The 20,725-nt window shown below is 35.0% G+C and overlaps 1 protein-coding gene across 1 annotated transcript in view; it reads left to right on the top strand.

The window, feature by feature from the left end:
- Positions 1-20,725, top strand: part of MS3_00007044 (uncharacterized protein) — a 48,701-nt gene that overhangs the window by 4,900 nt on the left and 23,076 nt on the right. Inside the window, exons 2-3 of the mRNA XM_051215300.1 lie at positions 9,446-10,462; positions 14,108-14,526. Coding sequence (XP_051068509.1) covers positions 9,640-10,462; positions 14,108-14,526 — 1,242 coding nt within the window. The 5' untranslated portion in view covers positions 9,446-9,639. The remainder of the gene's footprint in view (positions 1-9,445; positions 10,463-14,107; positions 14,527-20,725) is intronic.

The raw sequence follows: 20,725 nt of genomic DNA, 5'->3' as shown, positions 1-20,725 counted from the left end.
TCTAATGCATTTGTAAAACAAATAATCATGATCAAATAACTTCAATGTTGTATCCATATTCAAAACTATTTCAGCTCAGATATCTACATGAAGATTATTAAAATCGATTTCAAGTAATTTACGTTCCTTATTGTTATTCGATTTTATCTTTGATCACTGTTTTTTCCAAATTTGTATCATTCACTACTATGTCAGTTCATTTCATCTACATATTTCTTTTTTATAGTTTTATTAATGTGCTCTTTATGAACTAACTCAGTTGAAATAAAAAGTATAACATCATTATATTTGTTATAACTTGTGACATTGTACCCTACTAATATATTACGTAATGATATGATCAATTTAGAGAACAGTGAATTATCGACCGAACGAATGACACAAAGAACCTGTACGAGAAGTCGAGAGTCTTTATCGGTCCTGCTTCCTGACTAACCCTGCCTATTGAGTCTAGGACATCAATCTTAGCCTTCGTGATATGAAACATATTTCAATCATACTAGGTTTACATACAAACCAAACAGACTACATCGTACCATAAAATAGAAAACAACATTTGTACAAGATTTAACCAAAAGTGGATGTGAATGTAGGATTCTGTAATTAATAGACAGGGCATAGCTCAAGAACGGTAAATCGTATAATAATAATCTACGAGTCAAAATAAAGCTTATAATAAGACGAACATGAATATGTATAGTTTAGTTACTTAACAATTATACAATAAAAATATATTTAACGTATCGGTCCATAAATAGATCTTAAGAGTTACCATTCATAATTCTCGTCGGGATATATTTCTACAGCTATACTGTATTTTTTGTCATCCGAGAATTGTATAACAATATCACTACATAACTACCCATACTTTTGGAGTTGAGAAATGAATGACTTTATTTTGTCAATATTTTCTTTAAATTGGGACAGAATGATAAAATTTGACTAAATATGCACTTAAGATGATTAATAGTTGAATTTATGAGTCGATTGACCACCATAGAAAACCTGGTAGCACTGGACAGTTGTTTCGTCCTAGTATGGGAATCTCCAACAGTACGCATCCACGATTCTGTTTACATCAATTCATGATTTCAACTATTAACATTACTACCATTTCCACAAACCTTAATCTGGTAATAAACATATAAAATTATTCGAATGTGTTTTTTTTCAAGTTAAGAGTACATATGACTAGGTAACATACATTTATCAGTTTTTAACAATAAACGGATATCCATAGCAATTTTTCACTAGTAACTTTGAATTTTTGAATAACTATATAATTGTGTTTCATAATAGACGCATATAGACATTAACTTTATTCAGAAAACTATTCTATAAAGAATTTTTATGATTCATTTAAAATGTACATCTACATTCTATAGTCTTTTACATAGAATCTTCCTCAATTTGGTACATGGATAATAATAAATTCATCTAGTCAATTTAAAACTTTAAAGGAAATTATGAGTGAACATTAGATTTTTTGAATGTCAATTAACGATGATGATGATTTGGATGATGTTAATGTTGTGTCTCGATAAGAATAATAAGTGGTAATGTTTTGGGATCTATTTGTGGATCAATACTATACGTATATTTTTGTCATATAATTGTTAAATAACTCAACTTTTCGTAGTCATCTCCCTCTTATTATGAGCCTTATTTTGATTTATGAACTGTTATTATACGATTTTTCATTCTTGAATTATTCCCTGTTTATTAATCACTACCTCCCACATTCACAGCCACATTTGGCCAAATCCTGTATAAATGTTATTTCCTATTTTATGGTACGATGAGGTCTGCTTGACTGGTATATAAACAGAGTATGCTTCAAATAAATGATTCATATCGCAGAGGCTCGGATTGGTGTTCTGGACTTAATTGGCTGGGCTAGTCAGGGAACAGGATTAATCAGGACTCTAGACTGCTCGCACGTGTTTTACGCGTCCTTGGTCCGATCGATAATTCCCTGCTTCTGATTGGCGGCTATGGGTATAACATAATGATGATGATTTGGATGGTGATAATGGTGTTGTTGTTGATGATGATGATGATTTGAATGGTGATAATAATGATGATGTTGATGATGAAGATAGTATCATCAGGTGATGGTGAAGTCGTTTAAATATTATACTATATGCACCATTTTACAGCTGATATACAAGTTACTTTGAAAACAAATTCCCATTGAATCTTTTGAAAACTGAAATTTAGTATACCATAGAAATAGATTAGTGTTTATAGTGAAAATATGTTTAGTTATAGATTGATTGCAAGAAGTGAGCGGAAATAGGAAGAAAAGTGAGATTTCTGAGGCTTTACTTTGATCATGTATTTTATAATTATGTGAGAAGAATAAAGTACTTGAAAAGAATTGAAACTAGATTCCCGTCCCGCGAGATTTCAACCCAAACCTGCCGGTCTCTCGCGCGAGCACTTAACCTCTAGACGACTGAGCTGAACGGCATCCAACGGTGCTAATGTCTAACTTCAACTAATCCACAAAATTTAGCGACACATCCCCCATTGCCTTCAGTAAGTTACTATCTCACAACAGACCCGGTTGGACTCTACTGATCACTGCTTCTCACTAGAACTCCAGGAAATACCTCTTGAAGCCAGTCACTAGCATATGTTGATTAATATCAGAAGGGGATTTTTTGGATATTATAGTAATTTCAGTAGTTGAGATCATGAGTCTATTGAAGCCAGACCACCATAAATAACCTGGATGCATTAAACGGCCGTCACGTCCTATTGTGAGACTCCATAGCAGTGTGCCATCCAATGCTTCCAGGTTTTCCATGGTGGTCTAGCTTCAATTGACTCATGAAATTTAATAGTGATAATGACCAACATTCATCCCATACAGAAGATCCTAAGTCAAACATTGACATTTTTCTAAATGTTATGATAAGTTTAATCTTAATAGCTTACATTTAGAAAAACGAATCCAGATATAAATATATGTTATATCCAGATGAGAATAAAGAATGGTAACTTTTGGGATCCATTTATGGACCAATACTGTACCAACACTACACTAAACTAATCATATTCGTGTTCCTTTTATTATAAGCTTTATTTTGATTTATAAACTATCATTCCACGATTTACCATTCTTGAGTTATGCCTTGTCTATAAATTACTATCTCCCTTATTCACAGTCACTTTAGGCTAAATCTTGTACAAATGTTGTTTCTTATTTTATGGTACGATATGGTCTATTTGGTTAATATATAAACCCAATATGTTTGAAATACATAATTCATATCGCATAGGCTAACATTGGTGTTCTGGACTCTAACAGGCAGGGTTAGTCAGGAAGCAGGATCGATAAGTACTCTAGACTGCTCGTATGGGTTTTATATATCATTGATCTAATCGATAATTCACTGTTTCTTTCATTGTTGGTATCATTACTTTATACATTGATAATTGCACAGGGCACACGTTTTAACAATACATACTTAAATTACAATTCATTTATAAAATATAATACTACTATAATATTACTAATAGTAGCATTTAAAAAGGAAAACAACATTTGAAGTAATCATTTCTCTAAATTTGACAAGTTTTGTATCATATCCTTCTAAATAATAATAATTTGCCTATTAGTAATCGATCATTTCTATAAATTTATAAAATGGGTGGATAAATTATTGAATTGCTTATCCAAAAAAAATAATAAAAAAAAGAATAGAAGCGTAATTGAACGGTTACTATAGTAACCATTGTACAATAAAATTTTATACATATATATATATATATACTACTCATACATTATTAAATATATATTAACATTGTAATTTCTATTTTGTTTATATAAACAATTACATAGGAATAAATGTTACCTTGATAAATCATTGGTCAATTGAATTAAATGATTTTATTATGAGAAAGATTGACATTATCATTTTGTTTTTATCAGGAATAGATAGTCTAAATGAAATTAATGATATAATGAATGATTTGTTAAAGAAATGCATTTAATCATTAATATATTGATTGACTAATTACAATTTTTAAGGAAAGATGGAAAACTTGAAAGTGCTTGACGGCCGTTTCATCGTAGTATGAGGCTTCAACAGTGTGCATCCACGATCCCGCTTCGCGAGACTCGAACGTAGGATCTATAAGTCTTGCACGTGAGCATTTAACCTCTAGACCACTGAGTTGGAATCCAGTGGTGTTAAGGACTGTCGAGGCGGGATTGTGGATGCGCACTGCTGAAAAGTCTTATACTAGGATGGTAGTCTAGCTTCAATTGACTCATGAATTCAACTGTTAAAATTTCAAATCAATTGATTATTATTGTTATATCCCGATAAGCATAATGAATGGTAACTTTCGGGATCCATTTATGAACCAATACTATACGTATATTTTTATCGTAAATAACTAAACTATACATATTCATGTCCCTCTTATTATCAGCTTTATTTTGATTTATGAACTATTATCCCATGATTTAATATTCTTAAGTTATGCCCTGTCTATTAATTACTATCTCCCACATTCACAGCCACATTTGACTAAATCTTGTACAAATGTTGTTTTCCATTTGACTGTACGATGTGATCTGTTTGGTTAATATATGAACTCAATATGTTTGAGATAAATGAGATTGGTGTTCCGGACTTAACAGGTATGGTTAATGAGGAAGCAGGACCGATAGAGACTCTGGACTGCTCGCACGGCTTTTATGCGACATTGGTCCGATTGATAATTCACTTCTCTCTAATTAGCGGTATCATTACATTATACATTAAGAGAGCATACAGGCCACAAGTTATAAGAATCATCTGGATTTTAATTCATACATATAGTGATAAATTTGTAATATCCCAATGAATAAACAATAAACGAAATTATGGCGTTTTCCTGATTAATATAAGTCATACAAACTGACTTGTACAAATGTATAAATATATCTCACATCACTTTGACCGAAGTGATATGACATGAACAAGATCAGATCTGCTTTTATTTCTTATTGAAATAAATATTCTTTTTCTTTATTAGTTTGTGTTAAACTAATTTGAAAAATGTCAGAAACTCAAATTTCTACTCAATTAAAATATTACATAATTCTCAGTATTTTTACTTTTGATAAGTTTTATGCATGTAAATGTTTTCGGCATTTCTGATAGAATCTATACATATCTAGACTAGTTTGTTAATGATGATATAATGTTTCAATGAGATATTATTTTACCTTTAAACCATGTTGTTTAAAATCTATCTGATATTTTAGTTATATTTCAATCTCTTCATCAGCTGATCTTATCAACTTGGTTAGTTTTTTTTAAATAATTCGATCAGTCGAATCTGAGCTTTGTTCGGTGACAAAGAATGAATATGTTGCCGTACGCTTTTTTGATATGTTCAATCTGCTCCACCTGGAGCCCCTCTGAGGCTACTGCCGGTTTCAAGCCCGGATAAATAAAGAGGGTTGAGCATGTGGTTAGCTACCCCATCCCGTAGAAGACTAACTTACTAAAAAACGCTAACGAGAAAAAATAATTCAAACCATTTAAACATCATCCTGAAAGTTAGAAGGTCTTCATTTAGAAGAGTTATGACGTCTCATGATGAAAGCCAAAATCCTTCGGATTTCACGAGCATGTCTTGTCTGACAAACATAGCAACCATTAATTTCGGTAATTAAAATAACTAAATCAGTCATTTTAAATCAAAGATACGTCAGGTTGAACTATCTGATGTAATTAATGTAAGTGTAGTCAGCCAATTCAACTACTCTATTATTTATCTGCTCACTATAATTTAGACACTGATCCACCAAGTAATTTTCTGTGTGAGTCTGATTGACCACATGTCAATTTTTAATCTATTGTCCGATTGTTTGTAATACACAGACAATCAATAATTTATCCACACTTGATTAACACTCATAAATATATATGGATTTTTAGCACTTACTCTTGATTTTCCTGTGTGCTTTCTTCGTGTACGCTTGCGGATTTTACCAGTCTTTAACAATAAACTATCTCTATAACTGGTGTTCAGGTTTTTGAATTATCTCGAGTAAATCCATAATTCTACTAGGAGATTTAGACTATATTAAATACTCAGTTAACGGAATACTATTTCTTGTAGTCAGATATAGGGGAAATTAGCCTCTACATAAGAATATGCTTTCTTAACAAATGAGGATAACTTTTACTTTACTTTACTTACGCCTGTTACTCCTAATGGACCATAGGCCGCCGACCAGCATTCTCCAACCCAATCTGTCCTGCGGCTTCTTTCCTAGTTCCGTCCAATTCCTGTTCATTTTTCTCGTGTCTGTCCCCATTTCTCGGCGTAGTGTGTCCTTTGGTCTTCCTCTTTTCCTTTAGCCTTGAGGATTTCATGTGAGGGCTTGACTTGTGACGCAGTTGGGTGATCTCCTCAATGTGTGTCCTATCCACTCACAGCTCTTCCTGATTTCTCCGGTCGAATCTGGTTTGTTCTTTTCCACAGTTGGTTGTTGCTGATAGTGTCCGGCCAACGGATCCGACGTATTTTGCGTAGACAGCTGTTAATAAACACTTGTATGCTCTGGATGATGGCTTTCGTAGTTCTCCAGGTTTCCGCCCCATACAGTAGAACCGTCTTGACATTTGTATTGAAAATCCTGACCGTGGTGTTGGTTGACAGTTGTTTTGAGTTCCAGATGTTCTTCAGTCGTAAATATGCTGCTCTTGCTTTGCTTATCCGAGCCTTTACATTTTCATCAGATCCACTGTGTTCATTAATAATGCTGCTCAAATATGTAAAGGTTTTTACATCTTCCAAATCTTCTCCGTCAATTGTGATTCGATTGGTGCATGCTGTGTTGTATCGGAAAATCTTGCTTTTCCCTTTGTGTATATTGAAACCTACTGCTGCCACACTGTTCGTCTTCTCCTGCATTTGTTGTTGCGTTTGGGATAGAAGGGCCAGATCATCAGCGGAGTCTAGATCGTCCAACTGCATCCTAGATGTCTACTGTATCCCGTGTTTCCCTTCAGATGTTGACGTCTTCATGATTCAGTCGATCACCAGGAGAAAGAGAAAAGGTGAGAGTAAGCAACCTTGTCTGACACCGGTCTTTACTTCGAACGAGTTTGTCAACTGTCCTCCATGCACGATTTTGCAGTTTAATCCATCATAGGAATTCTGTATGATATTGACTATTTTCTGAGGAAATAAGGATAAAGTATAATGAAACCAATTTTAAATAAATCCAATGTGTTTAACGTTTTTCAGCATTTCAATATTTCAAAAGAACGACTAAAAATGGTTTAAGTTATTTCTTCTGGTTAGAGTTCTTTTAAGCGAGTTAGGTTTCTACGGAATGGAGTTCCTAGCCCCATGCCCAACCCTTTTACTTTATCTGGGGTTAGGACCAGCAGTAGCCCTAGAGGAGCTCCAGGTGGACATTTTTACTAACTCGTCTTAGTACTTAAACACAACAAACTATTAAGAACTGTAGGCAACCATACGAAATGATATGTTAATTTATAATTCAGTTTTAAAAGTATATTAGCAATGACAGTGATAGTACAATAAAAATCGGATTTTGGAAATTAAAACTAACAAAGATGAAATACTAAACAGAGAATTCATGCAACATTTAGAAAGAAAGAATCAATATATCAGTAAAAGAAATTTGGGTTATGCTTATTGTTGGTAATATGTCCCAATAAACCTCCGCGGTAATCAGCTAAAAATAAGCGTTTTAAAATCATTCAGTCATCAGGTGCGTGCAATTAATAGTCTGTCCGATACACACATCGGTTCAAATTATCATACCACATCATCACCACACTGAAATGAAATTATGCTAGAGTTGTCGAAATAATATGATTTTCTTTGGTAGTAAAATATATTAGCCATCAAAAATATAAATACTTTTAATCAGAATTTCAAACTTCACATTAAAGCTTACTGAATACATCACAATATCAAGTACATAAAATAATCAGATTCTTCGTCGATGATCTATTAAATTAGAAAACTAAATCGTATTGTTTAGTATCAATTAATTGGCATAATTTCATTATGTAGCAATTTGTTGTTAAATCGAGACTATTTAGTTTCACTTGAACGTTTCTTATTCACCGGCTCTAAAATTTAAGTGTCGCAATGACCGGGTGGTTAAGGCGTTGGACTAGGAATCCAATGTGGTTTCCTCGCGCAAGTTCAAACCCTGCTCGCAACGAGGAGCCCCCGAATGCCCTGGTACGGCTGAGAATGTAAAGAGTCAGCTCTTCCTCTCCAAATGCTCTCACTTGGCCACGTGCATACGACCACTGCCACAGAAGTCTCACTCACTGCCTTCTCGCGGCACTATTGTTGTTTACGAAAGTGAGAGGATGAAAAGCGAATGTCCGACGCTTCACCGGGTTGGTGAATATGTAGGATCCACCAAGGGGAATCGGAAAACCCTGATTATAAACCAATGGTGCACATGGGCACCAGGATCCTGAAGGAACAAATGGTGTCTGAACCAATCGTTGGTCAGCGGCTATCATCTCCCATACCTTATGGGTGAGACTTTTAGGTCAAGGGCTCGGGTGGGGTCCCCTGAGAAAATCACCTGCTTGGGTTTGGCCACTCGTGCAATATCCCAGCCCTTACATAAATCGAATGATTTATGTGGCGCATATTTATGTAGTGCCTCCTTGTACCAATGTTTATGTGTTTAAATAAATAAATTATGTTTCTTATTCAGTAATCTTCTTATAATAAAAATCATAGAAAATTTCCAAATTCCATTGGTTTCACATTGTATGATATTCATTATGTAAAAGCTTGTCATTAAACTTGTTCTTTGACAGTCAATGAAAAAAACCCATTATTCAACGTATACATACCTAGTTCATACTATATTCACACAGTAATGGTTGAATGAATGTTGTTTTTTCCATGATAAAAAATATGTTTTCAAATTCACTTGGTGTTGTTTACTTGAATCTTTCCATTGATGTTTAAGACTGCAATTGATCAGTCTCTTTTTGGCATATGTGTATATTGTGCATATTGCCTCGATATTGCTTTAATTTACAAACATTATAAGTATGAATGGATAGTGGCTAGCAGTGGAATCCAGTTTGACACGCGTTTCGTCCTATTTGGGAATCGTCAGTCGCACGAACTCAAGGTGAGCAACAACTATGAGATGCAGGTACATCCAGCTGAAGAGTCCCGAAAAGAACGAAACGCAGTTTGTCCTGGATTCCACTACTAACCACTATCCATCTTTGCTTAACTATGCTTTTATTTGTTGCTTTTGTTAATTACTAAGTAAACCAAGTTTTAATTTTAGATTTTACTTATCTGTTTGTTTAATTAATATTTTGTATTTAAAAACTAAAATGTAATAACAATATAGACTACTTAAATGAATTGTATTTATTCTAATGATTCATTAAAATTTGTATTTTAGTATAATACATAAAATGGATTAATGATAACTACGAGTTAGCAGATTTGTAACGATCTATCAATACAATGATATGAACTACAAGTGAACTAACAATACCGATTATTTCTTCAATTATAATCGACTATCAGTTTTAGTATAATTACCATAAGTAATATCAATCTTATCAGCATTAACTAAAAGTGTGATATAGACTTATGTGTACTTTGGAGAATCATCAAAATAATTTCAACAATGATAATCATCACCAACAATATCAAAATGATAAATTATCCAATACATTGAAATCATCGTCATCATTATCTTCAACATCATGTATTGTGTACAATAATGACAATGATTTGGATGAAGTGAGAATTTTTCTTGATGAAAATGAAAATGATATAACTGATCAAGATGCAAGTGGTTATGAAGTTTCTGAAGAATTATCAACAAAAGTTGTTCGTAGAAATTCATCTTTATCTCTTACTTCATCATCTTCCTCTTCAGTATTATTGAAATCTTTCCATGGACCTATTCAATCAGCATCACTTAAAACATCTAGACCATGTAGGGACATAAATTTCACTAATAATAAAGTTTATACATATCCTTATCCTACAAAGCAAACTCCAAACCGTACAGTGTTAAATGCACAATCACATAAACAACAAAGTAAGGAAAATCGTATTCCAAAAAATAAATATGGTGAACAATGTAGAACTAAAAATTATCATACACATTCTATCAAACAGATGTCAAAGAAAAGTTCAGTTCAAAATCAAATGAAAGGTTATCACTCAAATAATCATAATAGTCTTCTTGAAGAAAATCCCATCAAAATAGAGCAATTGAGTTGTAATACATCTTCTCAAGATGTGTTAAACAAAAAACTGCAATGGAATCGAACTGATAGTAAAATAGACAAACAAATTAAAGAATATAAATTACAAAATAAACAGTTTAGTTTCGATGAAGAAAAATCAACGAAAAGAAAAACAGATAACATGAACACTCAGTACTGTTCAGTTAACAATTCAAGTAAGTGACTCTATACATAGAATCGTTTGTTTGTCTTTATCATGATAGAATGGTTGAACTAATTCCAAACTTACTTTTTTTTTTACCAAATTCTAAGGAGTTTTGTGGATATTATAGCGATTACTATAATATCCACAAAACCGCTTCTGATATTAATCAATATATGCTCACTAAAGACGGTCTCCAATATGAATTTCCTGGAGTTCTAGTGAGAAGCAGTGACCAGTGGAGTGCAACCGGGCCTGTTGTGAGATAGTAACTCACTGAAGACAATGATGGATGTGTCGCTCAATTTCGTGGATTAGTTGAAGCCGGTCAGCTCAGTGGTCTAGAGGTTAAGTGATCACATGCGAGACCGACAGGTCCTGGGTTCGAATCTCATGAGACGGGATCGTGGATTCGCACTGCTGAGGAGTTCCACAATAGGATGGAACGGCCGCCCAGTGCTTCCAGGTTTTCCATGGTGGTCTAGCTTCAATTGACTCATGATCTCAACTATTAAAATTCTAATGTATTAATTCGATCTATTTATTTGTTTAATCACAAAACCATAATAGATTAGATTACTTCAGTTTCAGTGAGATCGAAAGGGAGTATATTTTAAACTTTATACTGAAAATGAAAGAATTCTTCATCCTCAATGTTTCATTGGATCAAATAAACCACCTTGAATTAGAGCAAAGTATTACTGAATAAATGATGACTGTGAAGATAAGAATAGAATGGAATCATATTGCTACTATTTTTTGAAGGCGTCCAACTTGGAACAGTCTGCTTAGTATGTACTTACTGCTAAGTTACTGTTTCAGTTATAAAATGTACTAATTCATTAGTCATGATATTCTCAATGATCAAAAGGTATTTTGAACCATGACGGAAACACTAGTCGAAAGATAAATTCTAGTTTGCTGGTATCATTGGAACAGTGTTTATCACCTCGATGTTTGTAATTCATACATCTCATGTAGATATTCAGTCAAAAGTTAATTTCATTGAAACAAATACTGGTAATTCGTAAATAATTTTGTCAAATTCATTGGTCATGGGTCATTTTTATATGATACTGTCTTAATAATCTTTAAAATCATTCAGTCAGCTACAACGTAGGACCAGGCATTTAGATGCGTCAGTCCAAGCTGCCACACCATATTAGCACAACATGAACACCGAATTTATAGAAGTAGTTACTTCATTGATGGCAATATATAAAAGAAAGACTGCATGTAATGGTATAACACAGGGAGAAAGAATAAGTTGGTAAAACGAGAGGTATAAAATAATTTTAATCTCAGTTGTGTAAGGAAAGACAATAAGTGTATACACTGACGCCATTGTGATCGATTCTGAGCCATGTCACCCAGAGTCTCCAACCCTTGCTTACGATAGTCACACAGACCCCAACCAAGTAGTTAGAAAAGGTCGACCCTAAAAATGCACACCTTGCTTTATCCCATGGATATCCGTCTCTAGCGGTAAGGTCCCAACAAGTGCAGAGCTAAGACGAAAATCACTCACAAAAAGGTCGTGTGTGACCGGCCTTGGGCACTGAGGTCACGCTCCCAGGTCACTAAGACCACCACTAACCCAATTTCTCTTTCAGATACTCCCAGAAGACCCCTTTCACGGTGTGGGCAACCGGGACGTGATAACCACTCCCATAGCTCTAACACCATTCAAGAACACTGTACTCATAATCAAGCCCCCTCTTCAATCCTTAAAATAGGAACACTACACACGTACAATTGGGTTTATTCTCATTTAACTCAGTTAAGGCCTTTTGTTAACCTATTTGATGGACAAAGTCATCCATGCTATAACAACTTGTGCTGTTATTATTATTGTGCTTGTATGAAATACGTATGCTTGAACACTGTTTAGCGCCTACTCATATATTCATTCTGCTAGCTTCATTATTGGCTGCTTAGTCTATTCGATGACTCATCCATATCCCTATATATATATATATATATATATATGTACATTTACACTACTACTACAATCTCAGTTCAATGACTCATTCGTTTTGCCTCTCTGCTGTGTAGTCCGAATTATCTGCTAAATAAACTGTAGTAGCTGCTTCTTTTTACCTTCTAATTCCAAACACTGTTGAAGATTATATGGTAACGATACGAGGGTGATTAGTTATCGAAGCACAGCCACTACAGTTTACTTGAGACGTTAATCATAAAAATCAGTAGTTCGTCAACCATGTTATGTTATAAGAAACGTTTCGTAAATTTTGTCAAGAAACATGTGGTTTCTAAAATCATGGCTACTGAATTTTACTTATAAAATAAATTCTTCCAACTTCTAGTTCGAAATCACCAATATTTTATTGGATGATTTCTACAACGGCGCAAATCGCTTGATTCAGTACAATGACACCTTTGCCTCGGTAGATAGAAAATACAAAAGTACTTGAGAATGTTCGACGTTTATTTAGATTGGTAACCTAATAGTTTCACCCTATTGGCTGGATGTTTCCATGGGAATCGGGATTGAAACTTCTAGCTTATGGTTAAACAACTTCAATGTGAATGACTGAAACGACGATCCATCTTACTTATTTGCGTATAAAAAGGGAAAGAAATTGGGCATAATACGAAAATGCAGCGTGGTGTCGAGTCCCAGTTGACTATGAACACCGCTACTGAGAAATACGTGCCAATAAAATCAGAAGGCGGAATAGAACCAAGTTTATTTAATTGGCGATCTTGTGTTATCGAATGAATACCAAGATCGTGCTAAGAAATGGTACAAGCAGAAGCAGCAGAAGGGAGTACGTACGAACGGAGTCACGAACCGCGAAACAATAATGGAGGATAATGGAAGCACAATATGTCTGTCATTAGCACAGTTAAACAAACGAGCACAGTAAAACAATCACTGGTACAATTGGTTATAATTATAATTGTTTTCATTAAACCAATCGCGTTCTCGTGATAAAAGTAAGTCACTACGAAATTCTTATCTTTTGTCCATTATCAATAAGATTTTCATAATGCACAGAAAAAACTCAGTGTACAAATACTACAGTCCTCTTTACCAGTTATCCAATCGAAGCTATTGAAACCAGGTTATATGGTTTGCTAATGATCTAATTACATTCAGTAAGACAACAGCTGATAACACCATACATCTAATACTAGTACTAGATTAGTGAAAATAGTTTATTATTATCATGATAAAATAGTACGTAGCAACCGATGGTTAGAGACCTTGAATGACATGGTTCAAAATCATTTGCAATGGCGCAGATGCATCCACTCTTTGTGTTCTACCAAATTCTAATCTTCTGAATTCTTTATCTCCCTTGTTTTTTTCTCTTTACAAATTTATTTCACTGGATTATACTCCTTGAATAACATCCTCAAACCCTAATGTTTCCGATTATTGTTTATACTTTCACTACCTCTACCGCTATGAGGTTTGAATCGACAATTGTATCTTTGTGCTAATGTAGTATGGGAATTTGAACTGATGTGCGTACGTAAGAAGTTCTACGTTGTTATTGACTGACTGATTATTAAGTGGTTTATACACTTTTGTAAACTTCAATACGATTGAGTAAATTACCGTTATTTTAATTTATGGATAGGTATATGTTTTTATTGACACTACTTTATTCTAACTCTAACTTTCCAGAAACCTGCTCTAAAAAAAATTTCTCTTCAATATGCACTTTAAACGGAGATAAACATGTACAGGAAACAACTACAGATTTATGTCTCATGTCAAATTCAATGTTATCTCGTCCTTCTACATCTAACTTCTTATGTCAAATGTATCATGATAAAAAATCCAACTCACTCTGTTCAAATGATCACCAATTCAATAGTGTACCTTCATCCGGTAAAGATAGGCGAGCAATTTCAAAAGCTGAAGATGAAAAACGTCAAGCAATTAGGAAAGTTCAGTTATTAGCTTCTGAAGTAGCATTAATATCGGCTAGACAGAAAGCGTTGGAACGTAGACAAGCTAAATTATTAGAAATTCGTAAAAATTTACAATTTAAACATAAACAAGCTGAAGCTCGTAGAAAAGCTATTGAAGCTTCAAAACAGGTAGGTAATTTCCAATAAATATATTTATCTAATGACTGTATTACTTATATGATGACTCCTTAAAACGACCCAATCTTTGCATAATAAGAAATCTAGTGTACATGTAAATACCATGACTTAGAAAACAAAACCTAACAATATTTCAAAGACAAACATATAAAATTTCAGTAGTTGAGATCATGAGTCAATTGAAGCTAGATCAATATGGAAAACCTGGAAGCACTAGATGGCCGCTTCGTCCTATTGTGGGACTCCTCAGTAGTGCGAATCCACGATCCTATCTCGCGAGATTGGAACCCAGGATTTCCACTTTAGGATGAAACGGCCGTTCAGTGCTTCCAGGTTTTCCATAGTGATCTAGCTTCAATTGTCTCATGAACTCAACTATTGAAATTACTATAATATCCACAAAAACCCCTGTTGATACTAAACATATAAAAATTTGAGAAGATAGATTTTGAATGGTGAAACATTTGATAGTTGTAGAAATGTAATAATTAAATTTGATACTGATTATATCAGTCATTTTCACATGTCAATAAGTTTCGTTATTTAATTGTCATTACGTCGATGATCTATATTTCCCTCGTTGATATGAAGTAAGATTCAGACGATATTCAAATTGTATACTTACTTACGCCTGTTACTCCCAATGAAGCACAGGCCGCCGACCAGCATTCTCCAACCCACTCTTTCCTAGGCCTTCTTTTCTGGTTCTATCTAATTATTGTTCATATTTCCCATGTCTATTTCCATTTCTCAGCGTAGTGTGTTCTTTGGTATTCCTCTTCACCTTTGACTTTCAGTATTCCAAGTGAGGGTTTGCCTTATGACGCAGTTTGGTGTCATATCGTATACAGTATTTTATAATTTTTTTGGGAAACTCGGTTGAGCTCAACTATTTTCTATTATAATTAATAGAAACCTTGATGGATTCATGGTTAATTTTTCTTAAAATCAATTATATTTAATTATTTTTCACTTATTGTTTCATGTTTGCTTTTAACTCGTTCACTATTTATTTTGATAGATTTCTATGTGTCTTCTATAAGCAAGTATAATTACTCAAGGAATACTACACTATTTTATTAAAGAGGAAGAATGTATTTGTAAAATCTCAGGGAATGAATTTGAAGTAAATCCAACGTTTCGCCTGGCAATCTGGTCCAATCCTTAAGAAGGATTCTAACACTTAAATATATAAGAGTATTCTTTCGAGCAAACAATACTCTAAGATCAAAACTAGTCAGAATCAAAAATCCAATACACAAGGCGGAATAACAGAATTGTGTTTATGAAATCAAATATAGTGACTGTAATGTGACTTATGTAGGTGAAACATCAAGACAATTGAATGTGAGAGTGAAGGGACAAAAAATATGCTTAAAGCACATTCCTGAATCTTCAGTTGAGATAAGAAAACTTGAGAACAAATCAGCGATAGCATTACATTCGATAGAATCGGGTCAGACAATTCATTTAAATGACATAAGAATTATTCAAAAACGCTTTATTTCTTACAAAGAAATACTAACTGCTGTAGACCTACATTTACTACCTTACTTACGCCTGTTACTCCTCGTGAAGGAACACAGGCCGCTCACCAGCATTCTCCATCCAACACTATCCTGGGCAATCCTTTCCAGCTCCTTCCAGTTGTTATTCATCCTTTTCATATCTGCTTCTATTTCCCGACGTAATATGTTCTTTGGCCTTCCTCTTTTCCGCCTTCCTTCAGGATTCCAAGTTAGGGCTTGTCTAGTGATGCAGTTTGAAGATTTGCGTAGTGTATGTCCTATCCATTTCCATCGTCTTTTCCTAATTTCCTCTTCAGCTGGAAGCTGGTTTGTTCTCTCCCACAGAAGGCTGTTGTTGATGGTATCCGGTCAATGGATGTTGAGTATCTTGCATAGACAGCTATTTATAAATAATTGTACTTTCTTGATTGTGGTTGTTGTAGTTCTCCAAGTTTCAGCTCCGTACAGTAGAACTGCCTTGACATTCGTATTGAAGATTCTCACTTTGATATTGATTGAAAGTTGTTTTGAGTTCCATATGTTCTTCAACTGAAGGAATGCGGCCCTTGCTTTGCCAATCCTCACCTTTACGTCTGCAATGGATCCTCCTTGTTCATTGATGATGCTTCTCAGGTATGTGCAGGACTCTACGTCTTCCAGAGTTTCGCCATCAAGTGTGATTGGATTGCTGTTCTCCGTGTTGAATTTGAGGACCTTGGTTTTCCCCTTGTGTATGTTGAGGCCTACTGATGCAGAGACTGCTGCTACACTGGCTGTCTTCATCTGCATCTGTTCGTGTGTACGCGGTAGGAGGGCTAGGTCATCTGCGAAGTCCAAATCGTCTAATTGATTCTGAGCTGTCCATTGTATTCCGTGTTTTCCTTCAGATGTTGAGGTCTTCATAATCCAGTCGACCACCAGAAGAAAGAGGAAAAGGGAGAGTAAACAGCCTTGTCTGACTCCGGTCCTTACTTGGAATGCATCTGTCAGCTGTCCTCCATGCAAGACCTTGCACTGCAGTCCGTCATATGAGTTCCGGATAATATTGACAATCTTCTCAGGAACTCCGTAGTGTCGAAGATGTTTCCATAACGTTCTCCTATCCACACTGTCAAATGCCTTTTCATAATCAATGAAGTTGATGTATAGTGATGAGTTCCACTCCATTGATTGTTCGATGATGATTCGTAGTGTTGCAATTTGGTCTGTGCACGACCGATCCTTACGGAATCCAGCTTGTTGATCTCGATGTTGGGCGTCTACTGTGTCTTTCATCCGGTTCAGCAAAACTCTGTTAAAGACTTTTCCTGCTACTGACAGTAGTGTGATTCCTCTGTAGTTTTCACATTTGCTCAGGTCTCCTTTCTTTGGAATCTTGATGAGGTGTCCTTCTTTCCAGTCCATCGGCACTTGTTCCTCCTCCCAAATCTTTTTGAATAGAAGGTAAAGCATGTTTGTAGTTAATTCGATGTCTGACTTCAGTGCTTCAGCTGGTATGTTGTCGGGTTCTGCTGCTTTCCCGCTCTTGATTTGTCTAATGGCTTTTATGTTTTCTTCCGTCGTTGGTGGGTTGAAATCTATCGGAAGATCTGTGTGTGCTGCTTCGATGTCCGGTGGATTCATTGGAGCCGGCCTATTCAGGAGTTCCTCGAAGTATTCTACCCATCTGTTCCGCTGTTGTTGAATTTCAGTGATTGGCTTGCCTTCTTTGTCTTTGACCGGCCTCTCTGGTTTACTGTATTTCCCTGCTAGTTTCTTCGTCGTATCGTGAAGCTGTTTCATATTTCCTTCTCTAGCAGCTTTTTCTACCGTCGTTGCTAATTCTTCCACGTATTTCTTCCTGTCCGCTCTAATGCTCCTCTTCACTTGTTTGTTTGTTTCTATGTATTCAGCTTGTGTTTGGACTTTCTCTGCTCGTATTCGGCTGTTGTTAATTGCTGCCTTCTTGTTCTTCCTTTCTTTGATCTTGTCCAGTGTTTCTATAGAGATCCATTCCTTATGATGGTGTTTCTTTAGGCCCAGAACCTCTTGACACATTGAAGTCAATGTTTCTTCTATGCCTTTCCAGTTGTCCTCCATAGTAGTTTCTTCTTCCTTCAGTAGATCTTGAAAGGCTTGGAACCTGTTGTTGAGAGCTATCTTGAATTCGTTGATTTTGTTAGTATCTCGAAGGAAGGCTGTATTGAACCTTTGTAGTGCTGTTTGTCCAGTTAGCAACTAATAATTAATGAGTAAACATGAACTACTTATTCCATTTTATCCATCTCGTATTATTAATTGTGTGATCTTTACTGCATTGAAAATGAAATAATTACTGTTACATTTTTATAATTACTAAAGTCCGAAAGCTATAGTGATTAGTTTGGACGATAGGTTGTAGTGAAATCCAGGGCTCGCGTTCCGTTCTATTTGGGACTCACCAGCTGAATGTCCATAAATTCGAATTGATGCTCACTTCGGGACTTGATCCAAGTATGGTCCACCCATCCTTTGTGACTTGATAGCAATATCAATGCAATTCGAACAAGGCGCACATATTCCAAAAAGAGACTGATCGATTGGAGCCATAAACATCAACAACAAGACTTGAACAACTAATACAAATAAATTTTTATATTTGTTTGAAAATTTATCAACGATATATAGCTGCAATTTATCTATAATTCATTATGGTAGAAGGTAACAACCATGTTCAGATACTCATGTCAAGCAGCGATTTAAATTCCTTCGAAAATTAATCAGAGTAAAGCCGGCCCCGTGATGCAGTTTGGTGATTTCTTCAATGTGTGTCTTATCCACTTCCAACCTGCTTTCCTGATTTATTCTTCAGTTAGAACCTGGTTTGTCTTCTCCTACAATAGACTATTGCTAATGGTATCGAGGCAACAGATATTGAATATCTTATGTAGACAACTGTTTATGAATATTTGTACCTTCTTGATGATGATGATGGTTGTAGTATTTCTCCACGTTTCAGCTTCGTACTATAGGACTGTCATGACGTTCGTATTGACGATTGTGACCTTGATATTGGTTGACAGTCGTTTTGAGTTCCATATGTTGTTCAACTGTAGGAATGTTGTCCTTTCTTTGCCGATCCTCGCCTTTACGTCTGTATCCGACGCTCTACATTCATCGATGATGTTACCGAGATATGTGGAACTTTCCAGCTCTTCCGGAGCTTTTCCATCAAATGTGATTGGTTTGGTGTTCTGTGGGTTGTATTTGAGGATCTTGGTTTTTGTCTTTGTGTATGTTGAGGCCTACGGATGCAGAGACTGTTGCTACACTGGCTGTCTTTATCTGCATTTGTTCGTGTGTATGGGATAGAAGGTTTTGTGAGGCCCGTAATTTTGTCGTTGTTGAGATCGAACGATGTCGAGAGGGTTCACCAATTTAGTGGCCCGTTGATCTGACTCCATTTAGATCGTAATGATGATTGTTACTGAAATATAGATGTCACCTATGCTCGTATGCAATCATCAACTTAAATCACGTTAGTCAATAACGGAATTTAGATAAGTCATTTAACGAGAATGGCCTTTGAATACATATATTTTGTATGTATAGTGAATGTAATAGAACACAGCAAAATGATGCGCAGGGGAGATGGCTGGTAAGCCAACTCCATTTCTAGCTAGCGATTACTCAATATTTATAGGTAGATAAAATAAACTACAGACATGTGATGAGTCATGGGATTTGAAGTGTGTACACACATATACGCTCATATAAAAACAATCAAGATTGATGAGCGAATAATTAACAAGGTCAACATATGAACTCAAGTAGAATGAGTAGATTGGTTTGTCCAAAAACTAGAATAAGGTATATTATGGGCTTAAAATAATGACTGACACTACAAAGGGGTTCAGGTCATCCTCGAAGTTCATATCGTCTAGTTGGTTCCGAGATGTCCATTGTATTCCGTGCTTTCCCTCAGATGCAAAAGTCTAAAATAACAAAGAATACTATTATATTCAATAACAAAATGATTTTGTCAGGAACATGCTATTTCATCATTCATTTTAAAATTCTAAGTAGTAGAAGAAAGCAAAAAGAAAAAGTCTAGTTAAAACATGATAAAATGGTAAGTATGAATTGTCATAGTAAAATATAATGAACCATATTACAAATAAACGAATAATATTTTCAGATGGGTTTTGTGGATATTATAGTAATTTCAATTGTAAAGATCGTGAGTCAATTGAATGCCGGCTCAATGGTCTAGTGGTTAAGTGTTTGCGCGTGAAACTAGTAGGTCCTGAGTCGAATCTCGCAAGGTGCGAGGTCGTGGACGTGCACTGCTGAGGAATCCCACAATAGGACGGAACGGCCGTACAGTGCTTCCAGATTTTCCATGTTGGTCTAGCTTCAACGGACTCATGGTCTTAACCATTGAATAATACTTTGTTATTCTTATATTATTTATCGTAAATGTAACATTTACAAGAAAATTAATATTACTATTTCAGTAATATCGTTAGTTCATGTTAATTGTAACTAGTCAGTAATGTGTAATTTTGTCCTGACTGAAACTTACACTTCATAATATTAATATTCTCATTAGAGCTTTGACTCAAAACTTATTGCTAGATACTATTCAATGTGTTTAAATATACTTATGACTTAATGATGAGAATACTTAGGTAAAACATTCATAATGTACATATTACCCATAG

This window comes from Schistosoma haematobium, chromosome 2 (assembly GCF_000699445.3).
Source record: "Schistosoma haematobium chromosome 2, whole genome shotgun sequence".
Classification (NCBI taxonomy): Eukaryota; Metazoa; Platyhelminthes; class Trematoda; order Strigeidida; family Schistosomatidae; genus Schistosoma; species Schistosoma haematobium.
Note: the sequence above shows the minus strand (reverse complement) of the source record. Positions and strands in the feature narration are given on the sequence as shown.